The 15,716-nt window shown below is 44.1% G+C and overlaps 1 protein-coding gene across 10 annotated transcripts in view; it reads left to right on the forward strand.

Annotated features, from left to right (window-relative positions):
* YIPF1 (Yip1 domain family member 1) overlaps positions 1–15,716 on the forward strand; it is a 40,378-nt gene that overhangs the window by 18,121 nt on the left and 6,541 nt on the right. For all 10 annotated transcript variants that reach the window (XR_002725547.1, XR_002725548.1, XR_002725546.2 and 7 more), the window contains 4 exons: positions 1,386–1,502; positions 6,033–6,199; positions 6,564–6,746; positions 13,216–13,313. Coding sequence is in view for 6 of the 10 variants with exons in the window: in XM_023188122.2 (XP_023043890.1) it covers positions 1,386–1,502; positions 6,033–6,199; positions 6,564–6,746; positions 13,216–13,305 (557 nt within the window). In the remaining 4 variants the exon portion in view is untranslated. The remainder of the gene's footprint in view (positions 1–1,385; positions 1,503–6,032; positions 6,200–6,563; positions 6,747–13,215; positions 13,314–15,716) is intronic.

Genomic DNA, 15,716 nt, shown 5'->3' on the forward strand with positions numbered 1-15,716 from the left:
AGTGGCTCAAGCCTGTAATCCCAGCACTTTGGGAGGCCGAGACGGGCGGATCACGAGGTCAGGAGATCGAGACCATCCTGGCTAACACGGTGAAACCCCGTCTCTACTAAAAAATACAAAAAACTAGCCGGGCGAGGTGGCGGGCGCCTGTAGTCCCAGCTACTCGGGAGGCTGAGGCAGGAGAATGGCGGGAACCCGGGAGGCGGAGCTTGCAGTGAGCTGAGATCCGGCCACCGCACTCCAGCCCGGGTGACAGAGCGAGACTCCGTCTCAAAAAAAAAAAAAATCTCTCAATCTAAAGATGGTATTTGTTCCACGTAGTACTTTTTCTAGATGGGGAGAGACAAGGATAGTGTTCGTGAAATCATGCAAATAATGAAAGAGATTTGCAAAACATGGTCCACTCATCTGCTTAGTGGTATATCTTAAAACCATTAAAAAAGAATAAGCTGATTTTTATGAATAGCTGTGATAGACTCTCCAGGCTATATTAAGGTGAAAACAGCAGGGTACACAGGAGGACACGTATGTATCTTATCTGTATAAAATGTGCACATACACACATATGCATTTGCTTATATACATGAGTGGAATATTCCTGGCAGTTTTCATCAGAAACAGGTTACTTTGGTGAGCTTTAGGGAGGAACGATACAGAGCCAGGGCACAGAGAGGGAGTGGATCTTGCTGTTCTCCATATTCTCTTTGTACCTTTTGAAACACTGGACCATATACATGTATTACTTTTTAAAATTTTTTTATTTTAATTTTTGTGGGTACATAGGTGTATATAGTGCATTGTATTACTTTTTCATTAAAAAAAAGAAAAAGCCTTAAGTATACACACACACACATACACACACACTCTCACACTCAACACAACCGTGGTGAACTGGTAGGTTTAATCGACTCTGCCCTCATGTGTTCTGCTTGCCCTGCTCTTTCTGTATGCTGCAGAAGCTCTGTCTGATTTAACTTCTTTTTCTGTGATGCTAACATTTGGCACTTAGATAAGGGAAGTAATCTTTACTTCATGTATTTCTGGTGGAAGGTTTAACAAAAAGCCTGTGAATTTTTCTTTGTCGGTGGTGATCCTCCAATAAAAGAAGCTATACACAAATCAGTGTCTTCATTCACCTAATTGTGGAAGGCATTTTGGCCTTTGGATTGGAATACCAACCCCCCACCTTCTTTAAGGCAGCTAATTACTGAGTTGTGGTTGACCTTTGAAAAAAGAAAATTTCCTTTAAGCAAGTGTTGATCCCATCTAGAAAATTCATTTTCTTTTGCTAACATGAATACAAGAGGAAGATAAGAAATTCTGTAAGAATGTAAAAGGCCTGTGCTTCATTTTCTTGTTTCTGAATTTTCTGGTTTCCTTTGCAGGCCCCTTTTGGATATGTGCCACGTTGGTCTTTGCCATAGCAATTAGTGGGAATCTTTCCAACTTCTTGATCCATCTGGGAGAGAAGACATACCATTATGTGCCCGAATTCCGAAAAGGTTGGTGAATAGCTTGACTCATTTGGAATGCTGTCAGTTTCTAGCTTTGAGTTCTTTTTACCCCCTGAGCTCCTGGGCCCCATCTCTAGGTGCTGTAGCCCTGCTTTTGTGTTTTAGGGTTCAATGTATCTACTCAAATGTGTAGATGAGCTTACCACCCATCTATATAAATCCACATAATCTTTTTCTTCTTACAGTGATAAAATATATGTTACATAAAAGTTACCATTTAAATGTGTAACTCAATGGCATTAAATACATCCACAATGTTATGAGTCCACATAATCTTTGGGAAAGCTGTAAATCAAGGCCCAATAGCAACTGCAATTTATTCCCCCCCCCCCTTTTTTTGAGATAGTATCTCACTTCATTGTCTGGGCTGGAGTGCAGTGGCGCAATCACTGCTCACTGCAGCCTCCACCTCCCTAGGCTCAGGTAATCCTAGCAGCTCAGCCTCCTGAGTAGCTGGGATCAAGCAACACCATACCTGGTTAGTTTTTCCATTTTTTATAGAGACAGGTCTCCCTGTGTTGCCCAGGCTGATCTCAAACTCTTGGGCTCAAGTGATTCTCCCGTCTTGGCCTCCCAAGGTGCTAGGTAGGATTACAGGTGTGAGCCACCACACTTGGCCACAATTGGAATATATTCTAAGACAAGGGTACAAAATAAGTTAAAGGTGTGCATGAAGGTCTCCTGTGTGGCATTATTTGTATTATCCACATTTTGGAGATAATGGAAACATTGTTTTAAGTTATGATGGCTCAACTAGCTGGGGTCATCTGCAATTGCCAATCAGAAAGCACCTAGAGCAATGTGGAAAATTCATAACTTATTCCAAACTGGTGCCTATTCTGCTAGCAACTTTGTCGAAGAGAAATCTGGGTTGGGCATGGTTGCGCATGCCTGTAATCCCAGCACTTTTGGAGGCCAAGGTGGGAGGATTGCTTGAGCTGAGGAGTTTGAGATCAGCCTGGGCAACATAGTGAGACCTTGTCTCTAAAACCCAAAACTAAAAAAACGTTACCAGGTATGGTGATGCATGCCTATAGTCCCAGCTACTCAGGAGGCTGAGTTTCGAGGATCACTTGAGCCCAGAGATTGAGACTGCAGTGAGCTGTGATTGTACCACTGCACTCCAGCCTGGGTGATAGAGCGAGTCACTGTCTCAAAAAAAAAAAAAAAAAAAGAGAAAAAGAGAAAAGACACCTGGTGTGGTGGCTCACGCCTGCAATCCCAGCACTTTGGGAGGCCGAGGTGAGTGGATCACAAGGTCAGGAGTTCGAGACCACTCTGACCAACATGGTGAAACCCCCCCTCTCTACTAAAAATACAAAAATTACCCGGGCACAGTGGCACGTGCCTGTAATCCCAGCTGCTCAGGAGACTGAGGCAGGAGAATCGGTTGAACCCGGGAGGCAGAGGTTGCAGTTAGCCGAGATCACGCCACTGTACTCCAGCCTGGGCAACAGAGAGAGAGACTCTGTCTCAAAAAAAAAAAAAAAAGAAAAAAAAAGGAGAGAGGTCTGTAAATGATCAAAGACTGGAAGGGAAAATGCAGAAATGAATGTGTCCAGGGATGGGCTTGTGAATGACATTCTTGTTTTAAAACGTCCTTTCTTGTGTCAGTATTGGTACTTAAAAGAAAAAACAAAACAGCTTTTAGAGACCTGCAGGTGACAGCTGCCCCCAAATGAGGAGGTTTGGCTTTGTCGGAGATTGACCTGTACCACTTTCTCGGTTCCCTGGCTCCCTCCCTGCCTGCTCTGCTGTCGGGAGGCTGTAAGTAGCCTGGATAAGAGCACTAGTTCTGGAACTAGATTGCTAGCTTCAGTTCCAGCTCCACCACTCACTAGTTTCTACTCTGTTGGGCAAGCTATTTCATCTGTCTTAGCCTCAGGTTCTTCATTGGTGAAATGGAAATAATAATATTTATCTTACAGGACTATTATGAGAATAAAGAGTTAATATATATAAAAAGCTTAAAATAGTGGTTTGTACCAAAAAGAGTTCAGTAAACATTACCTATTACTACACACACACACACACACGCACACACAAATATGTACACATATATTCAATCCCATTATTTATCCAGTAACCTTGGTTTGAGTTTAACTCAATAAATGTTAACCATGAGATAGAACCCTGCCTTCAACTAGTCCAATGTATGTGCATAGAAAGATATGTATTTGCCTGTGCATGTGTGTGTGTGTGTGTGTGTGAGAGAGAGAGAGAGAGAGAGAGAGAGACAGAGACAGAGACAGAGAGAGAGAGGCGAGAGAGAGAATGTATCCATGTATCCTTCCTTCTTTTCTTCCCCTCTACCTTCCATGCCCACTTTCCCTTCTTGTCCATCATGGAGTCAGACTTGGATTCAATCCCAACTCTATCAAATAACCTTGATTTGAGTTTAACTCCGTAAATATTAACCATGAGATGTAGATCCTGCCTTCAAGTAGTTCAGTGGTTAGAAAGCTAGTAAATGACTATTGCTGTAAACAGTTTACAGCAATAGAGCAATAATATGTTTACAGTGTAAACATATTAACCTCTATATCAGAGATAAGTGTAGGTATATTGACATAGAAGAAGGAGTGACCCACTTTGCCTGGGGATCTGGAAACTCAGGAGAGTCTTTATCTGTTCTTATCCTCTTTGACTGGGCATCCCAGTATCAGGAAGTGATGTGATGTGTATACTGGTAAAGTGGTCATTGACCCTATCAATAAACATTTTTCCATTTCATGTAAAAAATATGAGTCACGTCTGAGATGAGATCCTGCTTCTACTAACTTGTTAATTATGTGACCTTGACCAAAACAACTTAGCTTCTCTGACCCCTTTTCCTCATCTCTAAAATGACGATATAGATTGTATGAAATAAATGTAGCTGCATATTAGTTAACAAAATAAACACTAATTCTTGATTGAGCATTTATTATCGATCAGTCACTCTTCTACTTAGAACAGTTCTTACCTGCTTTTATTCATTTAATTCTCCTATTAATATTAGAAGGTAGTATATTATTTTTCTTCCCATTTTAGGATGAGGAAACTGAGACAGGAAGGCTAAGTAACTTACCCCCCAGAGTTACTTTTCCTAGGACTAGAACCCATGGAGTCTGCATACAGAGTCTGTGCCCTTGACCATTATTCTACATTGCCTCTCAAAAAAGCACCGAGTGTAATACCTGATGCCCAGTAGTTGATCAGTAAGTGACAGCTATAGCCATGGGAGTAATTCCCTCCTCTTCCCTTAGTTATCCAAGAAAAAGGCAGTATATCAGCAGAATTACATTTGGCCTAATGAGGCAATTCCCAATGTGAAAAAACTGTTCTGGGAGCTCAAAAAGTTTTGGGCATTCATATCTTAACCAGAGTCTGACTATAATTGTTAGGGGTGCCTTTGTTTTTGCCAAGATGCATTAGGTGAATTACCTGCTGATTTCATATAGCAAGGGCTGATGCCATAGCTTACCCATAATTTTATGAACCTCCACTCCAGAAGAGGGAAAGGGAATCCTTCAGGGCATGCTGCTACTAGAGGAAGAGGAGAGATGTACATGGATATGCAGAATGCTGCTGTTCTGAGGAGCCACTCAATAGCAATTTTTTTTTTTTTTTAAGAGACGGAGTCTCGCTCTGTCGCCCAGGCTGGAGTGCAGTGGTGTGATCTCAGCTCACTGCAAGCTCCGCCTCCCAGGTTCACACCATTCTCCTGCCTCAGTCTCCCGAGTAACTGGGACTACAGGCACCCGCAACCACGCCCAGCTAATTTTTGTATTTTTAGTAGAGATGGGGTTTCACGGTGTTAGCCAGGATGGTCTTGATCTCCTGACCTTGTGATCCACCCACCTCGGCCTCCCAAAGTGCTGGGATTATAGGCATGAGCCACCACGCCTGGTTCTATTCAATAGCATTTTTGCCACAGGGGCAGAATTATTTATTTAAGGAAGAAAGTAAAACTAGAGAATATTTCAAGCAGTTAATCAGTGAGCTACATCTCCCAATTTCAGAGACAGAGGAACTCTAGAGAGCATGCAGAGTGAGTTAATCTCCACCCAGGGCTTTTTAATACATTTGCTAAAGAAGTCAGTGTCAGCTCTTGTTATACCAAGGAAGAGAACGTGTTCTTCCAAGGGGATAGTCGGTTTTTATTTGATTGAAATATCTCCTATATATAAACATTTGCAGTGTGGCCCTCTGAAGTATTTCAGTTGCATAGTTCAACTGTTTAATAATATTAGTTGTTAGTTATGAAATTAATTATAAAAACCATATAAGGGACTATTGTTCCTCACCACAAAGACGAATGGTAAAGGTTCATTAATTCAACAAACATTTCTAGAGTGCCTACTGTGTGTTAGGTATTGTGCCAAGCTCAGGGATTACAGACCAGTAAGACATGATTCCATGGTCCAGTGAAGTCGATTGCCATGTTAGGATTTAAGTACAATAAGGTGTTGGAAGTGCTCTGATAGTTTACTAAAGGCATGATGGAGATTGAAACTTGTGTCCTGTCATCCTCAGTGTCCATAGCAGCTACCATCATCTATGCCTATGCCTGGCTGGTTCCTCTAGCACTCTGGGGTTTCCTCATGTGGAGAAACAGCAAAGTTATGAACATCGTCTCCTATTCATTTCTGGAGATTGTGTGTGTCTATGGATATTCCCTCTTCATTTATATCCCCACCGCAGTAAGTACCACACTTAGGGAGCAGATGCTGAGTGATGCCTGTTCTTGGTGGAAACTTCAACCAAGAATTTGACCTAACATCATTATTTCCAGTGCAACACTCATGTGCTCCTGAAAAATCTCCTTTGAAGTTAGAAGTTCAGCATGAAAGGGGTCTGGGGAGCCAAGTGCCTTCACTGGATCTTGGGCCCTTTGTTATAAAAGTATATGCCTCAGTACATGGTGTTCCTCCAGCCTGTACTGAAAAACCAGGGTGGCAGTGGGGGCCCAGCTGCTGATTGGCTCAGGGCCTTTGTAAACACATGTGCCTGGAATGAACGAATGCCTCCCAAGAACTCTCCCCTCCTCCTTTTCTCTTCTTTCAGATACTGTGGATTATCCCCCAGAAAGCTGTTCGTTGGATTCTAGTCATGATTGCCCTGGGCATCTCAGGATCTGTCTTGGCAATGACATTTTGGCCAGCTGTTCGTGAGGATAACCGACGAGTTGCATTGGCCACAGTTGTGACAATTGTGTTGCTTCATATGCTGCTTTCTGTGGGCTGCTTGGTATGAGTTCATTCCTATATTCTTTTGGTGTGTTTTATATCCAAATGCTAAAAGACCTCAAACTGTTAGACACAACAGTTCTTTTAAAATTGACTCCATGGGCTGGGCACATTGGCTTACGCCTGTAATCCCAATATTTTGGGAGGCCCAAGTGGGTGGATCTCTCGAGCTCAGGAGCTTGAGACCAGTCTGGGCAACATGACGAAACCCCGTCTCTACTAAAAATACAAAAATTAGCTGGGCATGGTGGCTTAAGCGATCCTCCCATCTCAGCCTCACAAGTAGCTGGTACTTGGGAGGCTGAGGTGGGAGGATCACTTGAGCCCAGGAGGTGGAGGTTGCAGTGAGCTGAGATCACACCACTGCACTCTGGCCTGGGTGACCGAGGGAGACCCTGTCTCAAAAAAAAAAAAAAAAAAATTGATTCTGTGAAATAAAATTTCATTTTAAGTAGACTCACCTACATGGGAAGTGGTGAAATTATGAGAATTTGGCTTTAGTCTTTGATTTCGCCTAATTTCAGTAATCTGATTCGAATTTGGGGTCTGACCAGAGGAAATAGAGGTGGATGAGTGTCTATATACATTTGTTCCTCAGTATTGGGGTTGTAGGGGTGTGGTTGGTTCCAGGACCCTCTATGGATACCAAAGCATGGATGCTCAAGTTCCCTATATAAAAATGGTGTACACACATCCTCCTATGTGCTTTACATCATCTCCAGATTACTCATAATACCTAGTGCAATGTAAATGTTATGTGAATAGTTATTATACTGTTTTTTAAAATGTGTGTTATTTTTATTCTCATATTGGGTTTTTTTACTTATATATTTTTAAAGAATATTTTTCATCATGGTTGGTTGAGCCTGAGGATGCCGAGCCTGTGGATGTGGAGGGCTGACTATATAGGGTTAGGGAGCTGGGGTGGGGGATTCTGTTTTTGGATGCCTTTGCTGATTTTCTGCACATATCTAGAAAGATTTTTGAAATTTAAAATTTTATTTAAATGTAGAAAGTTTAAAGTTTAAATTTAAAGGTAGAAATTAAAAGTTTTTTTTTTTTTTGAGACGGAGTCTTGCTCTGTCGCCCAGGCTGGAGTGTAGTGGCCGGATCCTGGCTCACTGCAAGCTCCTCCTCCCGGGTTCACGCCATTCTCCTGCCTCAGCCTCCCAAGTAGCTGGGACTACAGGCGCCCGCCACCACGCCCGGCTAGCTTTTTGTATTTTTTAGTGGAGACGGGGTTTCACCATGTTAGCCAGGATGGTCTCGATCTCCTGACCTTGTGATCTGCCCGTCTCGGCCTCCCAAAGTGCTGGGATTACAGGCTTGAGCCACTGCGCCTGGCCCCCAGAAATTAAAAGTTTTAAATTTAAAGGTAGAAAGCTTGAAAATGAAGTCAGATATGGGAAAGTGGAGTTACTTTTAAGGTGAACAACATTTAAAATAGTGTTTGGGTTCATATGTAGATGTCTTTTTAGGGAGAGCATATGCTTTTGAGTCAGATAAGCACAGATGGAAGACCAGCTCTGTCACTCATTGGCTGTGTGAACTTGGAGATGTTATTGTTCCTCTCTGAATCTTAATTTCTTAATCTGTGGCATGGGTATATTTACTGCCACAAGATTGTTCTGAGCGTCAAATAAAATGATATCTGTAAAGCACTTAACATGGAACTTGTCCTATAAATGCCCATAAATTAGGTCCCTTTCCTTTGATCCTAAGGAGACATGGTTCTGTGTCTTCTGTATACATTGTACACAAAATTTGCTGTCCACGGCCTTAATAAGCCCTGTTGCAGGTTTTGAAAAAAAAAAATCCAAGTCCAAGAATGTTAAGGTCCCTAATGAAGGAAGGGACATGGCCATGGGAAGGTGTCTTACAGCACTTAGAAAATTGTCCACATGGGAGGTTTCCAAACCCTTGGTCACGTTTTGCAATTTTAGGAGTCAATGTTTCTTTGGTATCATTTGATCTTTAACATTTTTGTGTAGATAACCTGTCTCATTAAATGCATCAATGAGATCCCAATGCTTTATCATTAAACAAGTTTCGTAAAAAGTGCCAAGTTGTGAAACACAAACCTAGTTTACATGCACTTTACATGTGCGTAAGCTTTAAACCCTTGAGGTGGGCCTGTTGGTTTGACTCATGGTAGAATGACACTATTCATTTCTGGCACTTGGAATCTCTGAGTTGATCACTTAAAATGCTGCCGTGATTCTTCTGGAACTTTTCTGTCTGCTGAAGAACATCCTTTTCATTGTGACCAACTCTTACTGGCATCTCTCGTCCCTCACTGGCATCTCCCGTCTCTCTTCTGAAGTTCTTCCCCTCATGTACATGGCTGAGAAGTTGGTGAGGAGAAGGAGGCAGGAGAGGAAGCATTGCCTTTCTCATTTCTCTAAGGAATAGGAGCAGGGCAGGTTGAGCAGTGGGGCAGGGAGGTATTATGGTTATTATTAAGAACCCATTTCAGGCCAGGCTTGGTAGCTCACGCCCATAATCCCAGCACTTTGGGAGGAAGTCGCAGGCAGATTGCTTGAGCTCAGGAGTTTGAGACCAGCCTGAGCAACATGGTTAAACCCTGTCTTTACCAAAAATATAAAAAAATCAGCCAGGTATGGTGGCATGTGCTTGTAGTCTCGGCTACCAGGGAGGCTGAGGTGTGAGAATCACTTGAGCCCAGGAGGTGGAGGTTGCAGTGAACTGAGATTGCGCCACTGCACCCCAGCCTGGGTGACAGAGTGAGACTTCATTTCAAAACAAAAACAAAAACAAAAAAAGAACCCATTTCATCTAGTACCTATGGCAGGACCTTTTACCTCCTGTGCCTATTGCTGCGTTTTGGGCCAGATGTCGCTGAACCCAGAATTTACCTGCCCATCTCGCTGCTTAGGAACTTTCCGAAAGAGAGTGTAATTCTGAAGCAGGGAGTGCCCTGGACTGAGAGGTGCTCAGCGCTGCAAACATAGGCAACAGACTTGCTTCTCAGAACCTTGGTTTCCTCATCTGTGAAAGGGATTGTTGTTTTCATGGGGTTTTGTGAGATGCCGTGAGCTGGCTGTGAAAGCCCTCCACATACTGTGAAGTGTTCCTCAGATGCAAAGTCATTAAAGGAGCCTGTGTTGTCAGACGCGGCCAGGCCAGTATGCTGCTTATTCCTCCACAGCACCCAAGTGAGAGTGGTCCAGGGCCAGTATGCTGCTTATTCCTCCATAGTACCCAAGTGAGAGTGGTCCAAGGTCCCACAACTAGTACTGGGGCCAAAGCTGAAGTCTCCCACTCTTAATGACAATACCCTTCCTTGATGCCTCTCACTGACATCTTCTCATCTCTCCTGAACTTTTTACCCATTACACACCTGGATGAGAAAGCAGTGGAGATGAGGAGGCAGGAGAAGAGGCTGTTCAGTCTGTAAGGGACTCAGAGGAGCAGGATGGGTTGGACTGTGGAGCAGGGAGGTCCTTGTGGGGTGCAGGGCCTCTTCCTGGAGAGGAAGGCAGTTTTCTCCTTCTGGAGGAAGGGAACCATCCTGTGGTCAGGTGTCTAGCCAGGGGCCCACCGTACCTGGGGTTTGTTCTCCACAGTGACCAGCCCCTCCTTTTTCTTCTGGAGGCATTGTTTCCTGCAGAAGGACTGAGCCAGAAGTTAGGAAACTTGGGTTCCAGTCCCAGCTCCACTACCGCCTGCTTGGGTGATTTCCCTTCTCTGGATTCCTGCCTCCTCACTTAGAAACAGGGGCCAATCATGCATGCCATGGCAACGTCTTTACTGTTGCAAGGATTGAATGATATATGCAGCATGGAAAATATGATGAGTCATGTAAATGGAAGACATTATTGTTAAGGCAGAGAGAGGAACTGGCAGGGGAGTTATTTGAGCTGAGGGGCACCAGCTGAACCAGACAGCTTGGCTTTCTCACTCTCCCCTGGGGAACACAGATTGGTGTTTTTGCCTTAGTGCAGTGAAGCATATAACAGCCCCACACCTGCCAGGGGCCCCTCAGTGATTGCACATGTAAATGATGTCTAAGTTATACCAGAACACACCTGGCAGGGATGACTAAGGAAGCACTTAGAGGCTGCACCGTTGGTGTATGTTGGGAGATGTACAAGCCTAAGTTTGAGGTGGTTACTGCCAGCTTTTACAGGGAACTGTGCCTTGCCCCTACTCACAGAGAGCCTGCTGATTCAGCTTCGAGGTCTCCACGGTGCCTAGATCTGGACTGGACATAGACTAGGCAACAAATTGCAGGACGTGGTAGAGAATTAGAAGAGCACAGACTATGGAGATGGACTCGATTGGATTGAAATCCTAGCTCAGACACATAGTTGTCTAGCCTTGGGAAAATTCCATCTCTTTGAGCCTCAGCTTTCTCATCTTTAAAAGGGATAAAATGGCCTGTTACAGCATTTTTTGAGCAGATTAACGATCAAGTATGTGTCTGGTGCACAGTAGGCATTCCCCAAATGATGACTGTGATTATTATTAAGCATTTGTGGAATTAATGAATCATAGAATTCAAGATGTTCAAGGAATGGTCCTAAGAGATCATCTTTTCTTTTTCGAGTCAGGGTTTCCCTCTGTCACCCAGGCTGGAGTGCAGCAGTGTGATCTAGGCTTACTGCAACCTCCGCCTCCTGGGCTCAAGCAATTCTTGTCCCTCAGCCTCCTGAGTAGCTGGGATGACAGGCATGTGCCACCACGCCTGGCTAATTTTTGTATTTTTAGTAGAGGTGGGCTTTTGCCATGTTGGCTGGGCTGGTCTTGAACTCCTGGCCTCAAATGATCCACCTTCCTTGGCCCCCCAAAATGCTGGGATTATAGGTGTGAGCCACCACATCCAGCTGAGATCTTATCTTCCTTCCTTCCTTCCTTCCTTCCTTCCTTCCTTCCTTCCTTCCTTCCTTCCTTCCTTCCTTCCTTCCTTCCTTCCCTGCCTTCTCTCTCTCTTTCTCTCCCTCTCTCTTTCTCTCTTTTCCTCTCTCTTTCCACCCCACCCAATGTCTCTCTCTCTCTGTCTCTCTCTAGAGCCACCACGCCAAGCCCCAAGGTCATCTTTTCTAATCCTTAAATTTTATAGATCAGAAAGCTGAGGCCGAAGTGAGTGGAGCAACTTGTCCAAAGTCACAGTGTGAGCTAATAGCAGAGCCAGGTGTAGAACCTGGGCGTCTTTGCTCATTCTGTCTTACAAGGGTGTCCTGCGGTAACCTGGAAGAAAGACTTCGTTCCTGCATCCTGGGGGCTTGTGGCACAGTGCACCTGTGGGAGAACTGGAGGAGCCCAGCACTAGCACTGCAGCCCCATCCCCCACTTAAGTTAGGGACTCTTCTTTTCTTGCCTCAGAAAACAGCTGCTGGAAGGGTTCCTAGGGAGGAAGCCTCTTAAAAGTAATAGCGTTGCTCTGGGAATGGGGCAAACTAGAGGGAGTCTGCAGAGAAAGGCATCATCTGGAAACTTTTCAGAAAGTTAACATGGAATAGCAACAGATTGGGTAGAGCTCCAACATGTTGTGTTGGTGCCCCCTTCTGGCTGATAGAGAGCAGAGCTGGTGAAAGATGGTTGTTGGCTTTCTCACAGTGTACCTTCCTAAGGGCACTGACCCCAAGGTGGTGTCATGAATATTCAGTGGGCCTTGATATAGTAACAAATTCACCTTTCCTTTGAACAACCAGTATTCAAGGATAGTGAGATTGGTATTTTCCTGGGCTCAAGTTAGACTTTGCTCAAGTTAGGCTTCTCTAGACCTTGAGATGGGTGGAAAGATTCTCCTTATGTCTTCCCTCCTCCACCTCCTTCTGACTTTTGACAGCTAAGTTGTAGATGGTGAGTGGAAGCACTTAGCAAACCTTTCGTTTCCCAGCTGAAAAATTTTTAGGGAAAGCATGCCTAGCACTTTCTTTTCAAGGTCTTTGCAGAAAGCCAACTAACTAGTTTAGCAGCAAGCTAATGTAGTTCAGTTCATTCGGTATTGATTGGTTACCTAGTATGCCAGGCCCTGTGCAGGGGTGCTGGTGACACAAACATGAAGAAGGATACAGCCTTTGCCCTGGAGGAAAGACTTATAATGTAGTGATTAAGAGCTTGTGCCTTGGAGTCAGACAGAGCTAGCTTTGAGTTCTGGCTTCACCACTCATTAGCCATGTTCACCTGATCAAACAACAGTCTCTCTGAGTCCTAGTTTCTTTATCTGTCTAATGAGGATAATCGTAACAACCTCATCGAGTTATTAAGAGTAAGTCTTGTAATACAGTAAGTGCTCAATACATGGTAGCTAAATTTTTAAAAGTACTCACAATTTAGTGAGACAAACATAAACAGAGATGGTTGTAGTTTAGTGTGATGACAAATATGGTAGGAAGAACTTAGGGGCCGCGAGAGCCCAGAAGTGCTGTTAGCATGGACTCTAAAAAAACACTTACCCAGACCATTGTCTTTTTAACTCCCTGCCGGGTCTTTGTTTCCCACAGGCATACTTTTTTGATGCACCAGAGATGGACCATCTCCCAACAACTACAGCGACTCCGAACCAAACAGTTGCTGCAGCCAAGTCCAGCTAATGAGGAAAGTAAGAGATTCTATTTTTATTTTGCTGTGTGGTGCCATAAAACATGGGCAGGTTTATCAATTCTATTACTGTTAGCTTTAAGCACAGAGGGCCAGACCCTTTTATCCTTCTGCCAGTTCAGTGTGGGTTTGTGCACGTGCATGTCTGTGTTTCTGTGTTCCTCTTATTGAAGGCCTCTATTTTGAAATCCACATGATACTGGCTTTATAGAGTTGGATAACATGAGCTGTTAGGTTCTTCTGTAAGAGGAGCTCCTGCCTTTGGTCCCAGCAGAGGGGACTCTCTTCTCCTCCCTGAACCCTTTCCTGGAGCACAATATGGGTTTGTTCCATTTTATAACAATCCTGGTGATTTTTTTCTTTTTCTTTCTTTTCTTTTCTTTTTTTTTTTTGAGACAGAGTTTTGCTCTTGTTGCCCAGGCTGGAGTGCAATGGCATGATCTCAGCTCACTGCAGCCTCCATCTCCTGGGTTCAAGTGATTCTCTTGCCTCAGCCTCCTGAGTAGCTGAGATTACAGGTGCGTGCCACTAGCGCCTGGCTAATTTTTATATTTTTAGTAGAGATGGGATTTCACCATGTTGGCCAGGCTGGTCTTGAACTCCTGACCTCAGGTGATCCACCTGCCTTTGCCCCCCAAAGTCCTGGGATTACAGGTATGAGCCACCATGCCTGGCCATTTGACTGGTCCTATCATTTATCTGGTGATCCCATTACAGTTTGTATTAAGCATCACTCTCATGGTGCTTGAAACACTAATGGCTGACTAATCATGTGTCCGTCTGCCTATTCATTCATTTGTTCAGCTATTTATTCATTCATTTGTCCACTATCTACTACGGTGTCTCCCTAGTTAGACTGAGCTCCACAAGAACAAGGAATGGTGTTACTCTATATCTTCATTGCCTACCACATAACCTAGTATATAGAGGGCACTCAGTAAATGTTCGTGGCAAGTATAAATGAAGCCACACTCTGCACATGATTTTGCTGCAGGCCAAGAACCTTTACTTTGCTTTATAATCACAGGCTGTCCTTTCTGCCCAAGCTGCTCTCTCCCAGAGCCATGAGATATGTGCGAAAACCAGGGGCTTAGAATTAAATAAAATTACAATTTAATCCCAGGCCGGCTGTGGTGGCTCACGCCTTTAATCCCAGCACTCTGGGAGGCCAAGGCAAGCAAATCACTTGAGCTCAGGAGTTTGAGACCAACCTGGGCAATATAGCAAAACCCCATTTCTACAAACAATACAGAAAATTAGCTGGTCTTGGTGGCATGCTCCTGTAGTCCCAGCTAGTTGGGAGGCTGGGGTTGGAGGATCACTTGAGCCTGGGAGATGGAGGTTAAAGTCAGCTGTGATTGCTCCACTGCACTCTAGCCTGGGTGATAGAGAGAGAACCTGTCTCTAATAATAATAATGATAAATCCCAGCCCTACTATGTACTAGCAATGTGCCTCGGGTAAGGGGCTTACTCTCTTTGAGCCTCAGCTAACTTGTCTTTGAAATAAGAGTGACACAACCTATATAAGATTGTAGTGAAGATTGGAGATCATTTTTATAAAAGCTCCTGGCACATAGTTAAGGTGCTCAGCAATAAAATCAAAGCTACTGCCCCTCTCAGAGTATGTCAGTAGTTTGTGTTCGGTGGCTCCCACTGACTTTACCTTGATCCTTTTTTCCTTTTGTAAAACAAATGGGGATTTTCCCTCTTAGTTGAGGAATCCAGGTTGTAGGCCCTGCAGGTTGACTAGATATGACTGATCAAATGCTTCCAGTTCCTTGATGGTAAGACAGTCACCCTGGCCAGTAGAATGTCTGGGGAACTATTGTAAAATGTCATAGTGTACCACTTTCGCCTCTTTCTCTCTCCTCATGGGTATGCGATGTTAGAATCAAAGAAGGTCAGGCTGGGCACTGTGGCTCACACCTGTAATCTCAGCACTTTGGGAGGCTGAGGTGGGTGGATCATGAGGTCAGGAGATCGAGACCACGATGAAACCCTGTCTCTACTAAAAATACAAAAAAAATTAGCTGGGCACGGTGACAGGCGCCTGTAGTCCCAGCTACTCAGGAGACTGAGGCAGAAGAATGGCATGAACCCAGGAGGCAGAGCTTGCAGTGAGCCGAGATCGCGCCACTGCACTCCAGCCTGGGTGACAGAGCGAGACTCCATGTCAAAATAAATAAATAAATAAAAATAAATAAAAAATAAAAGAATCAAAGAAGGTGAGAGCCCTTGGACACATTAAATAGCATGGGCTTCCCTCCTTATTTTGCAATAAGGGAGCTGAGGCCAAGACAGGACAGTGCCTTACCCAAGGCCACCCCAGAGTTCTGGGGCAAACTAACACGTGTCTATCACATTCCATTTGACAAAACACTTTTTTTTTTTTTTTTTTTTTTT

This window comes from Piliocolobus tephrosceles, chromosome 1, assembly GCF_002776525.5.
Source record: "Piliocolobus tephrosceles isolate RC106 chromosome 1, ASM277652v3, whole genome shotgun sequence".
Taxonomy (NCBI): domain Eukaryota; kingdom Metazoa; phylum Chordata; class Mammalia; order Primates; family Cercopithecidae; genus Piliocolobus; species Piliocolobus tephrosceles.